The sequence below is a fragment of the Micrasema longulum genome, unplaced genomic scaffold (assembly GCF_059751315.1).
Source record: "Micrasema longulum isolate JH-2025_06_02 unplaced genomic scaffold, ASM5975131v1 h1tg000305l, whole genome shotgun sequence".
Classification (NCBI taxonomy): domain Eukaryota; kingdom Metazoa; phylum Arthropoda; class Insecta; order Trichoptera; family Brachycentridae; genus Micrasema; species Micrasema longulum.
This window is the reverse complement of record NW_028277509.1, coordinates 192621-213255: the sequence shown is the minus strand read 5'-3', so window position 1 is coordinate 213255 and position 20635 is coordinate 192621. Positions and strand designations below refer to the sequence as shown.

Here is a 20635-nt window from a genome sequence, read left to right as displayed (position 1 = left end):
GGTAAATAGCATTTTTTTTTAGTCTACAAAATATTTTATATACAAAAGTAATTTAAGGGTAGGGGAGAACCTGTTCTGAGGAAGACTACATTAAAATATTTTTTTATTTCTTGTATCTTTTTTTCTTTCGCCAGATTTTAATTTCTAAATATTAAATGATGATTCTTTTAATAACAAAGTTTTTGTTTTACAATTTTTTTACAAATAATATTTTGTACTTATTAGCAGCATAAAAAATATTTATAAACTTAAAGTTTTAAATTCCCGCGAAAACGGTTCATTGCATTGGCCACGCTCCTAATACGTCACGATTCGGTTAAATGAAAATATAATTATTTATTCTAAATCTGTTTTATCCGTAAATCTGTATCATTGTTGTATTCGTAGTATGTGATATTTCTCTATTAGAGGTTAAGGACAGTGAGAAAATATGCTGTACTTTTGTATGTGTATCAACATATTTTAGAAAACAAACTTACTTTAAAGCCTTTCATTGAAAAGTGAAAGATGTTTTAAGTATGAATTTGAAGTTGAATTTTTGGAGATACTGTAGGTGTAGTTCAACTCTCGCATACAGATATAATATGTCCATAAACTACACTTTAAATCAAACACATTTTATTTAGTAAAAAGTCTATCTGTATTCTCTCTGTAAACAAATAATAATATTAAGTTTGTCCTCAGCACAAGAAATCCCAGTGAGAACACATTGCTGCAATAATTATTGCATTGTAAAAAAATGCATGTAGACCACGCTTACGATGCCGTTCTAGAAAAGCATGAAATTGTTCAGTTTAAAAATTGATTGAAAATTAATTTTCAATACTTTATTTCAGATACCAAACAATTCAGCCCATTGGTAATTATCAGGGGTCTGATAAAAGACACAAAAGACGAGGACTTAATCGAATCCCTAAAACTACAAAACAAGAACCTTAATATTGACTTTAATCAAAAAATTAACATTAAGTTTAAAACAAACCAGAGAAATACCCTATTATGCAACGTAATCCTAGAAACATCACCACACAACTGGAAAACTTTAGTTGAAGCTAGCAGAGTCAATGTGGGCTATCAACGATTAGCAGTAGAAGATAGGTCACCATTAGTGCAATGTTACCGGTGTATGGGCTATGGACATACTCAACGAGTTTGTAATGAAAGGGAGAAATGTCTTCATTGTGCAGAAGAGCATAAGTTTATATCATGCCCAAATAAAAGTATTGAAGCGAAATGCTGCAATTGCGAAAATGAGTCCAAAGGTCATCGAGCGACAAGTTCCGAGTGCCCGTTATGGAAGCTGATGGATACTCGTGCTAGAGATAGAGTGGTCTACGGTGATAAATTATAAAACTGGTCTCCAAAGGAATCAAGAAAGAATATAAATATGTATGCATTGAAGACTACAATCCAGGAAAAGACTGCTTGAGAGTAATGTATGTAAATGCTAGGAGTGTGCGTAACAAATTTGATGATATCGAAGAAGTGCTGAAAGGGATCTCGGACACTATCCATATACTTGTCATCACTGAAACTTGGCTTAGCGACGGAGAAGAGCCATTCTTCAACATTGAAGGTTACCAAAGTGCGTATGCCTCCCGTACAGGAAGAGGAGGTGGTGTTGCAGTGTATACAAACAATCATTTTTTAAATGTCTCCATTATAGAAAGGATCACGTCTGAAAACTCTGTTGTCGGATTGAATGTACAGAGCGCATACTTTCAAACATTTAATATTTATGCTGTGTATAGGAAACCAAGCTCAAATATAAACGATTTTTTAACATGCTTAGAAAACATATTACACAAAAGCAAACAAAATACTCTTATCTTGGGCGATTTTAACATTGACATAAGTAAACCTTCTCAGAGTTCAACAATATATACAAATACGTTAGAATCTTATGACTTTTTTAGATGCAATAGGAAATTTCCTACTAGAACTACAGAGAATAGTAGATCTTTGATCGATCATATTCTTTCCAACAGAAAGAGTACATTTTCTTCTGTTTCAAATATTGACCATCCGCTTAGTGATCATAACATTTTGATTTTAGAACACTATAATAGTCTTAAAACGTATTCGAATAACCGATTACCTACCCCATCAATCACGAACCCAAAAATTAACATTTCCCTGTTAAAAACATGTCTAGAAACTAATGCATTTCCATATGATTCAAAAGAGAACGTTAACTGCAATTACAATAAGTTTATTGAACATTTTAAAGGGGTGATAGATTCTTGCAAATCAAATCAGAAAAGAAAAATGGGAAATCGCCTACAGGGAAATACGCCTTGGTTTGATTCACATCTAGACTCGCTTATCAAGGAGCGCAACTCGATTTTTAAACAGTGGAAACGGGACCCGTTCAATATTTTCCTGGTAGAATTAAAAAATAAAGCTAGAAATAAAGTTACAAATTATAGAAGATTTGTGAAAAAAAGATACTTCACTGAAATTTTTAAAGAAAACGCAGACAATCCTAGAAAAACTTGGGAAACTATAAACTCCATCCTCGCAAACGCTCCTCAGTCCAAAAAAACGGATATCAACTGTCTTTTAATCAATAATGTTGAGATGAATGAACCTAAGCAGATTTGTGCAGAGTTCAACAAGTTCTTTATATCAGTTGGTAGCAACTTGGCAAAAACAATTTCATCAGATCCTGATGACAAAAATACAATTTGTAATACTGCTAAGACTAATTGTTCGTTTTTTATGCACAGAACAAACAAATCTGAAATTAAAGCTATTATTTCAAAACTTAAGAAAAGATCAGCACCTGGCCTCGATGGTGTCACTCCTGCTGTCCTTGGGATCTGCAGAGATCAATTAGCAGATCACCTTGCAATTCTTGTAAATGAATCGTTGTTAACTGGTGTCTTTCCAGATCAGCTTAAGATGGCAAAAATTGTCCCAATATATAAGAACGACTGCAAAAAAGATGTGTCCAACTACAGGCCAATATCAATTCTTTCGGTATTTTCAAAAATTTTCGAATACGTAATCAAAGATAGGTTAATAAAATATTTGAATCTGAATAATATTATTACAACCCAACAGTACGGTTTTCGGAAAGGCTCTAATACAAAATGTGCTGCTTTTGATTTTATTTCCAACTTACAAAAAAACCTAGACAGGGGCAATTTCGCAGCTGGTATCTTTATAGATTTAAAAAAAGCTTTCGACACTGTTGACCACGAAATTTTACTAAATAAACTTGAACACCTGGGAGTGGTAGGTACTCCTCTTGAACTAATTCGTAGCTACCTCACCAACAGGTACTGTTCGGTTCAAATTGGAGAGTGTTCAAGTGAATTTGGAATGATAACATGTGGTGTGCCTCAGGGATCCATTCTTGGTCCACTATTATTCTTAATCTACATTAACGATGTCACTACTTGGGGCATAAAAGGTACGCTTCAATTATATGCTGATGACACTATCATCTTCTATAACTGCCCTACGATTGAGGAACTGGAGAATGCAATGCAAAGAGATCTCGCTCACCTTGCGAATTGGTTGAGAATTAATAAATTGAGCTTAAATGTTAAAAAAACTTCGTATATTCTATTTGGAAATAAAAAAAATATCCATCTCAGCATTTTACTCGGAACGAATCAAATTGAAAGAGTACATGTCACTAAATATTTAGGGTTATTGATAGACTCCCAACTTTCATGGAACCATCAATTTGACCACGTAAAATCCAAGATTGTACCTGTAACTGGAGTTCTGTATAGACTTAGGGGTCTACTTCCTAAACCTATTCTACTTTCAATTTATTATGCCTTGATTCACTCACACTTGATTTATCTATCATGTATTTGGGGTTTTGCAACACAAAAACTGATCTCAGAGATCCAGGTTCTCCAAAACAGAGCTTTGAGGAGTATTTTCGGTCTGCCTTGGGATACACATGTAAAAGATATATACAGGCAAACCAAAATACTTCCCTTTAAAGTCATACCTATGCATGATATCACCAGCACCATACTAAACATTTTAAATTTCTCAGCTCTTACAAATTTAAAACACCCCCTTAATAACGAGATACATAGCCACAATACGCGTAGCTCAAGAAATCTACATATACCGAAATTTAATTCAACGAAGTTTGGAAAAAAGTCTTTGGAGAATATCTCTCGAACTCTCTATAACAAGCTACCAAGTAAAATTAAAGAAAACAAAATTCGTAAAGTGCAAAGCGTGGCCCTTAAGAATTTCTTCCTAAACCTTTTTATAGAAAACAAATATAAAGGTTATTTTTGACTGGATATTAATTTGATGTTTTACTGTTTCTATTTATAAGAAATTGTGTTTGTTTTCCTTCTTTTTGATTGCTTGCTTTTTAATGGTTTGTTTTATTTAAGGTTTCTCTATATCTGATGTTTAATGCTTTTTAGCTAGGATGTATGTTTTTTTTATTTTATAATTGCATATTTGTAGGATAAAATAGTATTTTTCTTGTTTGTTCTTCATACTATGTACTTTTTGGTTAGGATGTATATTGTATATTTTATAATTGTATATTGTAGTATAAATTTATTAGTCTATCATATTATGTATTTTGTTATAATTGTTATACATTAAACTGGTCCATTTCTGGTTGATCTTTAAATGATGTACTTTTTTTATAATTGTTAGATTTTTCTTTTAAGGTAAGATGTTTGTTTGTAGTTAGGATGTATATTTTTAATTGTATAATTGTTACACTTTAAACTGGCATATCTCTATTGAAATTAATCTGATCTGGTTGATCTTCAAATTTCTATTTGTATGAACTGGTTTAAGATTAGCCAGAAATGCGATGTCTCTTGTAACTCTTTATATCATGTACTTTATAAAATTGTTAAATTTTCCTCAGTCCCGGAATGAGTTCTAATAACTCCTGGGAGTATAATGTATATGCATTGTATGATTATATTAAAAAAAAAAAAAAAAAAAAAAAAAAAAAAAAAAAAAAAATAAATAAATACCGATCTTGTCGGGAATCGTACATAGAACATAATGGAAGGTATGCAAAAGCGTATTTCCACTCCAAAGAAATGCGGACGGCTATATTTATCATTCGTTATTTGTGTTATTGTAAATGAAAAAATCCTACTTATTCATATATATTTTGAATTATAAGTACATCCTAAATGGTTATTTAAGTATTTTTGTTTTGTTTTAATACAGGATATTGAAAAAGCTTTATGTTTATACTTATTCTTAGTATAAATTCTTGACGCGGTCATAATTAAGGTTGTTATATTTTTTTACTATAGTATTCCTCGATCATCCTCGTCCGGTTTAGATTTTACAGCCATCGGAAATAATTTATTTATTGAATATAAAATTTATATTTGAAGTACTAACTTTGTGGCTATTCATTATAATAAAATAAATATAAAACCCCTTTGTTTTTAATCACTTAATTTTGATTTTTTCTACCGACCGGTTTCAAAGCTACACAAGCTTCTTTATCAAGGTATAATTCACTTATGAATCTTACCCTATTTTATTTTAACAGTGATTACTAAATATTACAGCGCGGAACATATGGAGCTAATTTTGAAACATATGGAACTAAAAATGAATTAGTTGATTATATAATTACGAATGTGCCAGCTTCTTCGCCACGACGCGACGGCGACGCTGAGTTATCACTACTTGGTTTCCTTTTTCAGGAATTTTGACCTAATAGTAGCCATCGAGTCAAAAACACTCATCCGGCTGGATCGACGAGTGTATTTCACAATCAGAACAGTATTATTGATACGCCCAGACATGGAGAAAAAAATCTTTTCAATTTACACGGTTGATTTGCGTTTCATTTTTATATTGGGTGTGTAGTCTCATATAAATATTTCACCGTTAAGAATTATGTACGGTTGGCATTTAGATGCAGGTACATAGATCTAATATTTTGCAAATAATCTATGCGATTGTGTAACACAATTATTTATTAGTCTATATTTACAGCTAGTTTTACGAACAATATATTCGTACATGAATCATTTGGTTTTAAATTTAAAAATCTACTGTTAAATAAAGAGAAAATTTAGATGTTATTTTTATTTATTGAAAAGACAAAAGCTAACTATTTGAAACAGCTTTAATGGTCTTCAAAGTTTCTTGAATGTATTTAAACTAAATTATGTGTACCCCAGTGAACCAAATATTTTTCATGAGCAGATCTCAGCACGACAACTACAATAGAACTCCATTTATTCGAACTCTAGTCATCCGGATTACCAAATATCCAGATAGCGATCAGGAAATAAAAAAATTATAAATTTTTCATTTGAATTTAGTTGTGCAATCACCTTTTTTTTACAAGAAATATTTGCGTTCTTATTTACCCAAATATTTCATTTTTAGGGCCATTTTCAACGAGTTGTAAATAATTCACAATTAGAAAATGGAAATCAAGCTGGGGTAGAGTGGGATTCGAACCACGGTCCTTTGAGCCGTGAGTTCGAGACCTAGCCACTGGACAACAACCACCCGATTCTTTGCAAAGACAAATGAGTTTTTAATGTGATCTGTATTATTTCAAAAACAATGAAATCTGGCACTCATTAATCTGGATACTTGGAGTTTTACTGTATTTTAGAAAAAAAAGTCGTACCGTTTTAAGGATCGATATTAATGATATAATTATTATTGGCTATTTTAAGGGCAATTATTTTTCGTTCATCATAGAATCGAAGGAAGAAGTCACCGCTTAAGACCATCTCCGAAAGACGCACTAGATGGATTGGACATATAGTGCGTCACGAGGGTCTTCTACATGAAGAGAGGGGATGTCTGAAGGATCACTACAGGGATCCTCGTCGAGAATACCTCGAAGATTTATGCGAGGACATGAGCTGCAGGTCATACGAGAGCTTAAGAAGGCCGCATAGGACATACCAGAGTGGCAGAGGTGATGCAGAGCTGCTTTGCTGCAAACCAATTCAGTTTAGAGGGTTTAAACCAGAGAGATTTTTCGTATTGATATGAAAAAAAAATTAGCAAGGCGTAAAAAAGGAAACTAGAATACTCTAGTTTCAAAATTAACTCGCGAATAAAACATTACGTTGTTTTTTATTTAGAAGCTGGCAGAGAGGATAAAATCTATGCAAGGTCCGTCCATATATTGTCCGCAATTGACCTCTTAACAATCAGTTTCTATTTATTGAATTAAGTAAAATCAACTTTAAGTTAACTAATATTTTAAATATCTATAATAAATATGTTGTTATTGGTAGACCGGTTCGATGTTCATTCATTAATAACTAAAAAAATGCGGGAACCCCACACACGACCTTCCGACTGCGCAGTTATGCGCGGACTGGTATAAAATGCACTATATCTGTCTGATTCTGGAATATGGAACTAGGTAAGTGTTTTATTTCCTCGAAGGCGGTCCCTCAATACAGAATTTCGTAAGTCCGCGCATGCGCAAATAAAGATCTTTAGTATCTGTGGAACCAATTCTAACAAATAAATCCAGGTTTATTTATCACGTACTGTGACGGTTTTAAACAAATTTAGCACATAAATCGGTAAATGCTGAAATTCTGGCATAAAATTGCTTTTTATTTTATTTCAAAAACCCTTAATTTGAATTTCTGTTAGCAGTAGGCACAAATTTTACCTATGTGTGTACCCAGTATCAAGTGACTGCTTTCCTAATCCAAAACCTTACCACACGCTGCTGATAAAATCTTATATTTCAATTACATCCTGTTTTGATCTTACCATCTGATGATCTGTATGATGTCCTTAATATAACAATGTATGCTGAATGTATAAAATATTTCTAAAATAGTGTGTTTGTTTATCAATCAGAAAGAGGGGACAGGTGGGACAATAATAACAGAAGTAAAAGCACTTATTTTTTTTTTATTTACAAAATATAAATTAATACTAAAACTATATTAATATTAATTGATTTCAACGATCAATGGGAGAGTGATTTATTAATATAATTTAACATGAAAATATGTGGTAATAAAAAAAAAAAACATTTTGTAAAATGAATATAACAAATATTATTATCCAAAATATTATTTTTTAACAATTTAAATAATAAAGATACATTTTTAATCGTAAATACAACACGTCAAATATGTTCATAAGGTATCTATTAAAAACAGCATATCATCACAAAAGGGTTCGTGTTTTAAAATTATACAATTTTCAAATGGAATATTTTATTGCAAACCACGAAAATATAACCAGTAAATAATTCAAGTAGGTACATAAAATGTTATAGATATCGATTAAATTTACCTGAAGAGTATTTTTGGCCGACATTGGAGTGGAAGAAAGTCGTGCTCCTGACAGCCGCTGTATCGGTTTAAAATGTTTGAATTATATTTGTTTTTATCCATAAATACACAAAATAATAAACACTAAGATAAAAAATGGCGAGTCTTGCCAAAAATATCATTTTGAGCTTGGGAAATAATGATATATCAAGGATACAGTATTTTATGTACAGTAATATCCTGGTTGATGTCAAATGTATTTGATTTGAGGTCAAAGGTGTGATACTGTAATAATTATATGAAGAATGAATATAATTTGAAGCATTAATCAGATAAATTTAATAACAATGTGGCAAGTATAACATCGGTACTGGTAGTTTTTGTTTATTTATGCCTATACTTACACTTAAATTATCAGATCTACTTAGTTTAAAAAGGTTTTTACAGTATTTTAGCACATCTTCGTTATTTACAAGTACACATTTCGTTAAGGGCCAGTTGCACTTAAAAAAGACAAGTTAACAAAAGTTGAAATATATTTGTTTAAAGAAAAATTGACAAAATATGTTGTACGATAAGACACCCCACTTTGTAAATTTTGACAATAACGCAACAATTATTTAATTTAATTAATTTTTTTAGGACAATGGCTCTAAGTACCAACAATTTTGAGGGAAAAAAATACAAAGATTTAGGTACCTAAACTTTAAGGAATAAATTAGGATTTTTATTTTATTTAAAAAAATTATTGATATCGATACAAACAACTTCAAGATATTACTGTAAATATATTTTTCATACTTCATATACAAAAATTGGAATGTATAACGAAGACAATTTTCATGGTTTGACATCAGAAAAATTAAACACTAATTATTGAACGTAAAAATATTTTTTTATAAACACTACAGTCTAATTTCCAGACAATAAACGCATACTCTTAAAGCTGAAATATTTTGGAATGTAAAAAAAGTTTCTGAGCTTCTCGCGCAGGGTTTTTTTTATAATTAAAAAATGTGACAATATATTTGGCATATATTGTTGTAGTTTCGTAGAAAACATATTCACAATTTAATTTTATATTGAAAGGAAAAAAATAATTCTACCACATATTAATTCTGAAATGAAAAATCCCATAACTAAGTTAAAAAGTAAACGATTTTAATACTTTTGTTAAAAATGAACATGTTAATAAATAATGTGTATTAAAATGAGATATGTTATCAAAATTCTTCATTATACTTTACGTAAACAATTTTAAATAACAACATTTTATATTATAAAGATTAAGTTTTTCGAATGAAACTATATCGCTGAAATTTTTACAAATTAATAAACGGTAACATGTATTGTTATTTAATTACTCATTAATGGTGTTACGATTCATTAGTTGCAAAAACTTTTGCGAATATGTTATAGAACAAATGTTTTTTATTGTTATTTAGTTTTAAATGTATGTTAATTCAGTCTTTCCACCCCGCCTGGGTGTCGCCCAACTGTTGAGATTCCTCGTCAAATACTACAAAAGCTTCTCTCTTACTCGAAGGGGATTAATCAAAGGAAAATGACACGTGCAAAGGTGTGCCGGTGGAATCATGCAGAGGCTAGGTAGATCGTTCTAAGAAGATGCACGAAAAGAAGTATATAATAGAAGTTACAGCGGATTTTTGTTTACGAAATACATGCGTTTTTATGATTTACTCAAATATTACAATTCTAGACCATTTTCAAATAGTTTCAAACAACTATAAAATGTGATTCAAGTTAAAATAAGCTGGTTCGAACCTCGATTGACTTTCGATCGATGAGTCGGTGACATTACTTATCCAAGGATCACAATCCGGTTCAAAATCTGTTACACCACAAAAAGGTTAAGTTAAAAATGTTTAATTTAAACTTTTTACTGCGTTTTCATAAAAATATGAAAATGGGTTGTTTTCTATTTTTTATGTAACCCATTTTGGAATTTTAAAAAACAAAAGCAATTTTTAAACTTAACCCCAATTCAGAGAAACTGATACGCCAGATACCAGGCAACGCGGGGCAAATAAAGTATACTGTATAGAACGGGCATAAAATCCTTAGGATAATCAAATATAAGCTATTTGATATTTTAAGGACTTTATGTCTGTTGATAATCCGACAACTGAACTTTTTCTATCACTTTCTGCATCTTTTTACAACGTCGATGTATTAAAATAAAAGGAGAAAAGGATCGTTCAACGATTTATACCAAAACATAAATAAAAAATGCAAAATGTTAGTAACAACACCACAGCAAATTTCAATTCTTCTTTTTATATATTAGAACAAAACCATTTACCATCTTTAGTATGTCTACTAGTTTAGAGACGGAAGCATCTAGAGTAGACATAAAAAAGTCGGCAAGTGAAGTACGTATACATATTTAACTTTCGCTGCAACAATTTGGCACCATCCATCTAAATGATTAAATAAAATAGTAATTTGGCTGACGCAATGTTTATTGTTTCAATTTCAGATACCGAAATGGCATACAAATAAAATTTAAGTTAATTATAGCAACACGTCAAATGATCGGGATATGCGATAGTTAATTGGTACTATCGCGACTTGTAAATTAAGTCAAATACTTCTGAATATGTTTTTCAGTGCAATACCACCTGGCCTAACAAGCGAAACAAAATCTGCCAAAATCTGTTTTTATTCCATCCCAGAGGCACTTTAACCAAACAAGCTGTTATTGTATATTAAGAATTTCCCCTCTAAGTAACCAATGTAAAGAAATATGTATTTACAATGAAGAGGATGCTGTTAGTATATTAAATTAACATAGATTGTTGCGTAAATAATCTACGAGCGATTGACATACTATATAAACAAGGTTGCAAGGATTAAACAACTTAAGAAGAGACGTCACTAGTTTACTTTTTCAAAAACTCATCGCCGAAAAGTAAAAAGTGCAATAGGAAAATTATAAATGCAGTATTTATAGCTTATTTTATAAAAAAGCTGTAAAATAATGAACTCAACACGTGAAATTCATTGACAATTAAGTACGGATTGAAATAAAACCATATATCTTCGATATTTGCATATTATAGATAAGTAGTGGAGTTTACGGTGCAAATAAACAAAACAATAAAGGTGAGCAAAGTACATGAGTGGAATTGTAAGGTAAAACTGTGGAAATACACCGATTTTGTTAGTATTTATACATTCTCGTTCAAACAATAAGGTAGTGAATTCCACAACACGACAAACAAATTTATACAGTTATAATTCCACACAATGACAAAGCAAATTGCAATAGAAATGTGCACAAGCTGAGGTAATTTTAACGCAAGTCAAATTTGCATGTCAAAAAAACGAAAATAACTTACTATATAAATAATATAATGAGATATAACAATATGTACCAGACCATGCATTGGTTCATCATGGGGTTTACTACAAAAACAAATAAAAATACTCCAGTCTATAGGAAATCGGATAAATACATGCAAATTTGGAAGTATTTACCTCTTGGAATTTGTCAAAACATGACCACATGCCTTGTAGTAAAAATGTAAAAAAAAACACCGATACAATGTAAGTATTATAGGACAAGAATAATCTCCAAGTATCAGGAAATAATAAAGCCAAACCACTTTGAACAGAGCTAATGGTCATTGATGACTTAGGTGCAGAAGGAGTAAACTAAAACTATTTTATGTTATGTTGAGAGTAGAAGAGCTTCGGATATTTTTCAAGATTGCTTTGTAAATTTTTGGTCGGTAAAAATCACGAAATTGCGGTATTTCAAAAATGATCATGATTAAGAAATTTGTGGAAGGGTATCCATGCATTATCAATTAGGGTACAAAATAATAAAATCAAATTTTATTGATACGCGCAAGCCTTTTGAATGTTTTTTATAAAGAGCGATATAAGAGGTGAATGCGGATGCGATAGTCATACATGATTAATCCCGAGGTAAGATAAACGAAGTGAATTTGATTTTACGGAGAAATGGCGATGTGGTCAGGCATCGCCATCGTTCGTGATCTCTCGTGTTGAGTATTTGGCAGCGCGGCCACGAACCGAACAATCATCAAATATATCACACGAAGACCCGTCCACTCTCGGTGGCGTCGGTAGAGGGAAGCGATTCAGTACATAGTCGTGACGAAGATGGACTTTCCGAACATTTCGGGCGACACGCAGGCGGCGTGGTAGTGGCGCGGCGGGGGGAGGCACCAGGGGCTGGGCCAGGTGTCCGCCTAGCCTACCTGGGCTCCTGCCGCCAGCGACGTGACGCCGAGGCGCGGCCGGCCCTGCAGCACGGAGGACGCCATGGATGCGGTGGACTCGGGGGGCGAGCTGACGCGCGAGCCGTGCACGGCGCACGAGCCCGGCCGGCGGCTGGACGGCGAGCGGGACACCTTGGACAGCGGCGCGAACAGACCGAAGCGGGGACCGCAGTCGAAATACCTAGAAACAGCACTCAGAGTGTAGTGTTTAGAAATTTCAAGACATATTTACAACATTTTAAAAACTCGAACGTAAATACACGATTTGATCAATGAGGAAGTTCAGTTGTTTAAATTTTTAAAATATATTTATTAATATGCTATAAAACTAATTAATTTTGTAATTTTAAAAATCCCTAACGAAACATCGAAATTATACATATGTTACAATGAGAAGTTAACGTTTATCTTAAATTTTACCCCTAAACTAAAATTAAGTTTCCTGTATGAAAAATATAATATGTGTACATTTTTTTTTCCAAAACATGTTCAGTTACAGGTTACCGACGAAGATACTTTAATTTTTCGTACAACTTTACACATTTTCGTATACAAATATCGATTTTACTTTATACTGCCTCGATATGTCCAGAGGAAGATAGCGTTCATAATTGCCCCCTCCTGGTCGGTGAAACATAACTGACAAGAAGAAAAGAAAACATGGATTTAACTGACGTTTATCGTACGATCGCTGTCTTGCAGGCATTCTACGACATCGTTTGACATGGATAATTTGTCGGAACAAACAGTTCATTTTTAATTCTGACGCATAAAAGTTGAACCCTGTACAATTATAATTTGAATCCCGACACGCTTAAGGTCGAAAAACATGGCTACCCCGCAAACCGGAAATCTGTTGCCGGTTGCAATCATGAATGCCCGTGGTTGCCGTAAGACATAACAACGCTTTTTTATTGGCTGTTGCAAACACGTGGTCACATAAATCGGTGACGTTGCGAAGCATTTCATTTTCATTCATTTTTTCATACGTTTCGAACTTCGAAATCAATTAAATGGTTTAATTTTCACTGAACTTCCGCATTGAACCGATCGAATGATAAAAGACAAGTCCCGGACCTTTTCCCTTCCACAGATCCGTCGTTCTTGCCGATGGGATCATCGAGTTCCACACCGCACCATTGCCCTTGAGCGAAGTCTGTAGGTCCCATGAAGCGAAGGGTTCCCGCTTTACTTCCCTGACTGGAGGAGACGATGACGCGCTCTCCTAGGCGAAGCTCGGCAGCGACTGTAGATGTGCCTGTGGCAGAAAACTCGGTGAGAAACACGATCTATTTTTGATAAGTAATTTTTTTCGTAATCAAAACAATTGAAAATCAAATTGGTATTTTATTAAGGTAATTATAAGTGAAAATATGAAACTAATTATTCAAAGATGGCGCTTTAATCATTTTTAATTGATAAATGCCATTTTTACGCTTATTTTCGATGGACATTTTACAAAACTTGGTTTGCGGAAACTTTACACTATATTGATTGTAACAAATACCATAACAATATAATTTAGCTCCTTTTCGCAAAATGGTGAATTAAACAAAAAAAAAAGATAAATATTTATCTTTTTTTCAATAAAAGATGATAAAAGCGCCATCTATGAATATTTAGTCTCATATTTTCGTTTAGAATCACCTCAAATGTTAATAAATAATTGCATATCAACCACTTAACGACTTTTTATTTATTACATGTCTACCGGTTTTGAGACGTGGGGAGGTAGGTACGTCTCAAAACCTCAACTACTTATTAATTTATTTATTTTCAATCAGTGCATGTCGGTGTTGACTACTGACGACATGTGTCCTGTCAGCACGTTGGTTTTATATTTTTATCTAACTTCTACTATAGTAAAGGCGTATTAGTTTTTTTACAAAGAGACGGCTGGTTGGGTATTTACAATTATTTACTACCATTTAATAAAATGTTTGGTCAGAAAGTTAATAGTTTTAATACGAATAATGTGGTTTTTATTAATACTTACTGATTCTGCTGCTGAAGCTTCTCATGCTGCCATTAGGGGACGTGGATCGCTTGACCCTGGTCGGCGTGGCGCGGGGGCCCGGAGACGCCGGGGTCCTGGGCCCCGGGGAGGCGGGGGTGCGGGGCGCGGGGCTGGCGGAGGCGCGCAGGGAGGACGAGGGGCGGCTGCCCCCGTTGGAGACGCCGCCAAGCTCGCTGGCCGGGGACGACGGGGAAGGCAGGTCCAGGGGCTCGTGCGTCAGCCGCGTGAGGCGGGAGAACACTCCTCGCCGAGACTCGCACTGGAAGTACCGCACGCCCGCCACTGATCCGTCGTTTTTGCCTATGAGGAAAATAAGTAACAAACATTTTGTATTTATTAACATTGTTGAATTAACTACCTGGTAAAAGAAGAAGTATAAAAATTGGAAAATTGTTTTCAGGCGTTGCCCGGTAGGTTAATTGGTTCAGCCGGATGAATCTCACCCCGTGATAAAGGTTTCAGCTATTTTACTTCACAAAAGTCTACAGATGGAAGAGTTGAGGAAATGTGGATGTTAAAATATAGGAAGAATGGTGAATATTACACAATGTGTAAAGTGGCCACTTAAACCAGCCAATGACAGGTCATAAATGCCTTGTAAATGCCTAGACTTCCATTTTCCCTTCTCAAAAATGTTTTCCCTCTCTGTTGCCATAAATTTAGATCTTAATAACTTCCCAGGGAGTTAAATCCAGCCTGTCTACAAATATACTCAAACATTTGTTAACATGTATTTATATTTTTTGATACTCGATGTGACTAAAAAATCTAATTTTTTTCAAGTTGCCAGCAATTTTTCTTGTCTTCGGAGTCGTTGACGTAATGTAGAATTATAAATACTCCTATATGTGGTATGCACAAGTGTTTACCACAAAACTTTGCAAATATTTATATTATTCAGAGATGAATCAAATAGATTATTGAGTAATAGATTTTTTTGCTCGGTTTTACATCTTTAAACATTTTTCTTTTTTAATTTAACGCACTCCCAGTATAAATACAAATTAGTGCGGAAAATAAATATCTGGGCAGTTACAGGGTTTATGACATGTCTTAGTTTGGTTTAAGCCATTATGCCTATGTTTAAACATCCATATTTATTATCTATATACGCCCAGAGGACTTTTGAAAATAAAAATTCAAGAGTTTAATGGTACAAGTTAATATGTAGGCAATAGGGAAATAACACATACTACGATTACCGATAAAAATATATGAAAAGGATTTAGAATAATTAATTGTATTTTTAAAACCAATATGGATATTGTGGAAAAAAGTTTTGATCCATATTTTTTTTTAAATACGTCGCTAGAAAAACGCAACATGTTTGGCCTTATCAGCTGTGACGTCAAGATTCGTGACAATGTTCTAAAAAAAAATGAATGGCAGGAACAAATAAACATGAATCGTGACGTATTAGGGGCGTGGCTGATGGAATGACTGTTTTTTGTGGGAATTTAAAATTACGAATTTGAAATATTATTTATGCCACTAATAATTACCTAGCAAAAAAAAATTTTTTACTGGACAGTATTTCATAGATCTTTCTTACTATAAAATTGCACAAAAAAACCTGATATTTCCCCATGCTATTCCTTACTAATAAGCCACAATTATAAAATAAATAAAAGATGCATCGAATGATAATATTATCATTTTAGAAATAAGTGAAGACAAAATAATGCATAAAAGTAAGTAGGTACATACTTAAACGTGTTTGAAAAATTGAAACAGTTTTCAGGAAAAAAAATTAGTTTACAGTAGGTATTTTTATTTGAGTGTAGGTAAACAAAATAGAAAAAGTCAGAGTGATTTTTACAGAATCCGAGTAATGTGAGTTAATTTAATTTAACGCCGTAAGAATTTTCACTCTAAAAACTGACAATGAAAAATGAAACATATCAATTTCTCCATATTCGTTAACGAGCCGGTGTAGTCTGACGATTGGAGAATTTAAAAAATAATTACGTCTGTCAGACGCCACAACAAAGGTAGACTGCAATCTTGTAAATCTATTTGGCACTTAAATACTTATCAGTCTCGTTAAATCAGGGACGTCCAGTGCGCTTTTTGCCATTTCATATTATTATTATCAAAATCATTTCCACAACTCTTCCATATTCTTTTCTCAAAAATGTTTTTCCTCTCTGTAGCAATACACTTAGATCTAAATACATGTTATTCAAAACGGCGTTGAAAAAATTACCTATCTGTTCATCCAGAACAACTCCAGCCCATTCTCCCGGAGCGAACTGTGTGTCTCCAATATAGGCAATCTGGCCTGGTTTACTTCCTCCGACCCACACCCTGTCCCCGATGATGAAGCTGTCAGTGTCTTCAGTCAGAACGACGCTGTGATCTAAACAACCAACAGGAAAGTTGGATATCGGTAGACAAGATACAATTAAAAGCACCAGCCCACGGGTTAGAAAGTATTATTAACCTTGAATAAACTAAAATAATATTGAAAGTTTACGAATGTAAGAAGGAATAATGTAAATAAAATATAATATTCATAAGATTTGCGATTGGCCGATTTCACACCTGTCGTATAAATCCACACGTCATGACAGTACAATTTGAGTAGATTGATTTTTATCAGTAATATTCTTTATATTTGTAAATAGTAATATAATTGGCATGGCTCATCTCGAAATCTTGTATGTTGATCATGTTCTTAAATATATTGCATACCATTATTTTAAAATATAATAAATAAATATTTATTTGATGGCTACTTCCAGAAAAAATCCGCATAAATAAATCGAGTGGATTAGTCCACTTCATGGTGTCTGCCAGTAATGAAATAAAAATAAAAAACAATAAAAATCAATCCACCCTATGTATTTTTTTTACGATCCGGCTGAAATGGGTCATTCAGTTAATTTTTTTGTTAATACATGTTTAAAAGGGTAAAATAAAATTAAACGTTTGGGGATTCAGAAAAAAGAAAATATATTATATTATGATAAAATATCCATAAAGTAATGATAATGGGGGAATGTATAAATAAATACAATTTTTATTCACATATAATAATTAGGTATTTAAACATAAAAATATTGAAGCAGTGGAGGATCCTTAGTAAGCTGTGGAAGAACCAATATAGAACAGAGAGTGCCAAGAGTTATTTTACATTTAAGGTTTACCTGAAGTTCGTCTCAGACCGGCTTCACTCAGCCTCCTGGGATGATGTTCCCACAGAGCGTCCATGGATGTGACGCTGTAAGTGCTGCAAGCTGCCGAGACCACCACGCAACAAAACACAAAGTGCTAAAGCTCACACATACAACAAGTGCTAATTGCTGGTTAGCAAAGACTGAATACATTGCAAGGCGCTAGCGGGAGACCTTAGACACAGACCAAAGGGAAGTAGCTACAATCGCTGATGGCGGTGGCGTAACAACTAAACCAACAGCTGCTGGTGACATTCGACTAATTTACGAGCAATCGAAAAACAATCCATTCAAAAATATACAAATGTGATAACGGATGTAGTAAACAATGCCAGAAGCTTCAAAATGAAGTCACGCAAATAAATCTATCCATTTTTCTGCATGTCCAAGGCGTCCCAGCCAGCGAGCCGGCATGTGACAAGTGATACACAAACACGAAGAGGCGTAATGGCACTTTTTGTGTGGAAAACTGAATGTTGAACGGCAAATAATATCGGGTCGCATTGACGGATCCCACGCAATCTGCATAATTTGATTAGAACTCGGTGCCCGCCGTAAGTATTGCGCATTATTATTGTCGCGCTGTGGACAGCAAGCTGCGACTATGTCAGATACATGGGCGCGGATACTAGGGCTGGTCTTCCGAAGGAAAGTACAGAGAACCTGAGCAAACAGTTAATAACTTCGAAGAGTTGCGCCAAGTAATAAAAACCGTTGATGTTTACGATATCCACCGCATGTATTCAATGGAATATTGTTTGAAAGCCGAGAGTAGCTAATTTAAAGACCCAAAGTGGGCTGTAATATAAAAACGAGCTCATTTTAATTTGAAATGTCAACTAAAATTCTGTACGTAGGAACAAAGTTTTATAAGCTTGTCTTCATAAATAAAACTATAGAAGATTTCATCTGTTCGTGTAAAGGAAATAAAAATATCCTCACGATGCTCGAAGAATTTTAATCACGATCAATAAATTGTAAGCGCAAAACCACATAAATTTGTTATGTATCTCTAGTAAATATTCTATTTAGAATTAAATTTCTGGCAGTACAAAAAATACATAAATGCCATTTTTTGAACGTTTTTTCCACCGATCAATGAATAAAGCGTTTGAAATCGTCTTCAACACCCACAATCCAGATTTCATTGAAATATTCATTAAATTAATATTCCATCTGCCGAAAAGTGCCACAACGTCTTGGAATAATACGACATTTTCACAGAGAATTCAAATATTTGACTTTCAATAGTCAACATCTACGTATTCTGAGCGAAATGTAGAGACTGTAAAATGTGTTAGTTACATGCAAAGCATAAAAAATATGTTAAATACAACAAACAAAGATATAAAAAAACGCGGAAAGAGTGCCGATTGAAAACATTAAAAAATCTTGTAAGTACAAGTACTAAAAAAAATTAAAATATTTTGAGAAATTCAAATTTCCTTCGCGTGCTAACGGTATAGTCACCTCGGAAAATTTACAAATCGATTATAGGTTCATTAACCGCCAGCGGATAGTTTCATTAATTTGCTTCGCTAGAAACGCGTCAAATAAAAAGCAAATAGACAGTCAAAGCACGTTTTGTAATTGTAAAACAACTCATTGTGTGTGATGCAATATGCAAAAACAGTGACAAACGGCAAGCGGTTCAAGATCAAAGATGGATACTATACATACTAAAAAGTAAAATGAATGAGACGACAGTTTCGATGGTTATAAAACAAATTAGTTTTTTATTTACCGTCTTGGATTTTTAGGGTCGAATACTCACTAGAGGGCTTACGCTCCCTTGAGGGTGCTCTGTCCCCATATTCTCCCATCAGGCGAGGTGCTCCGCCCTCGGTATCTTCATCAGCCTCTTGCACGTCTGCAAGGCCACATGCAAACACCACAATATCACAACATGCATTACAATACAGCATTACAACACCACGGTGCAAGAAAAACTAAACTAACGCAGGAAACTTGAAATAGAGCACAAAACTAGGCTGTGATTGTAAAAATTGCATAACAATCTGAAAGAAAAAGCCAGCGAGAACGAACGATTCACATTTAAAACAATGAATTGAGGGTATTAGAAGCAAACTTTAAAATCTCCATTGAAGGAGTTACTGAAATATTTGTGAAAAACTTTGAAAAAATAATTGTGAGATTTCTAATACTATATGCTTCACTAACTCATTGTAGATTGCTAATTTTGCAGTGTCAAGTAGTACATTTGAAATCTGTTTTATGTTTGTATTTTTTAACATTTTTTGCACCACAACAGGCCAGGAAGCCCAATTACAGTGGTGAATTACATCACAGAATACCCAGGCTTGAGAAAAATCACATTTAGTTTTTGTGTTCTCACCGGGAACCTTCCGTGTGTGGGTCAAGCGTCTTGACCTCTACACCACGGAGGCCGCCAAGATTAGCAAGATTAAGAGACGGTTTTGAATTACGCTATTATTTGGGTAGGTAGGTTATTATGTATAGTTTATTTTGGCATCAATAACTAATTTTCCGTTTTTGGTGGAGATTTCTAAGTTTGCTTTTAATACCCTCAATTATTATACGGTTTTAACCACACAGCCGTCGTAATTTGGTTGGCTACGATCTTTCAGATTGAGGACATATTTTTTTTTTGTGCGTATAAACACGTGCTAAAGCAATTAATCCCCTCGTCATGTCATGAAAAAAAATGAGAAATCAAATCGACGTGACCGGGAAAATACCAAATGCAATCTTAATCAAATAGGTCTCCGATGCATAAAACATTATCGAGTCATTGAAGTGACATATAAAGTATCATATTTTATATGACGCAGTTTACTTATCGCCTAAAGCCTCACGTTGCAGCTCTCAATATTCCAAATATGGAGGATCGTGTAAATATCTATCTGATCTATGCTCTGCAATTAAATAATATGCGGATGTTAT

General features: G+C 33.6%; 1 protein-coding gene across 16 annotated transcripts in view; it reads right to left on the bottom strand.

Moving 5' to 3' along the window:
- CLIP-190 (Cytoplasmic linker protein 190) overlaps nt 1-20635 on the bottom strand; it is a 145841-nt gene that overhangs the window by 18539 nt on the left and 106667 nt on the right. For 5 of the 16 annotated variants that reach the window (XM_088224667.1, XM_088224670.1, XM_088224669.1 and 2 more), the window contains 7 exons: nt 19455-19580; nt 17684-17773; nt 16741-16893; nt 14514-14834; nt 13595-13775; nt 12497-12698; nt 8269-8325 (listed from right to left, as the gene is read on the bottom strand). In XM_088224667.1, coding sequence (XP_088080793.1) covers nt 8269-8325; nt 12497-12698; nt 13595-13775; nt 14514-14834; nt 16741-16893; nt 17684-17773; nt 19455-19580 — 1130 coding nt within the window. The remainder of the gene's footprint in view (nt 1-8268; nt 8326-12496; nt 12699-13594; nt 13776-14513; nt 14835-16740; nt 16894-17683; nt 17774-19454; nt 19581-20635) is intronic. The other 11 variants (XM_088224676.1, XM_088224677.1, XM_088224680.1 and 8 more) reach the window with 3 other exon arrangements.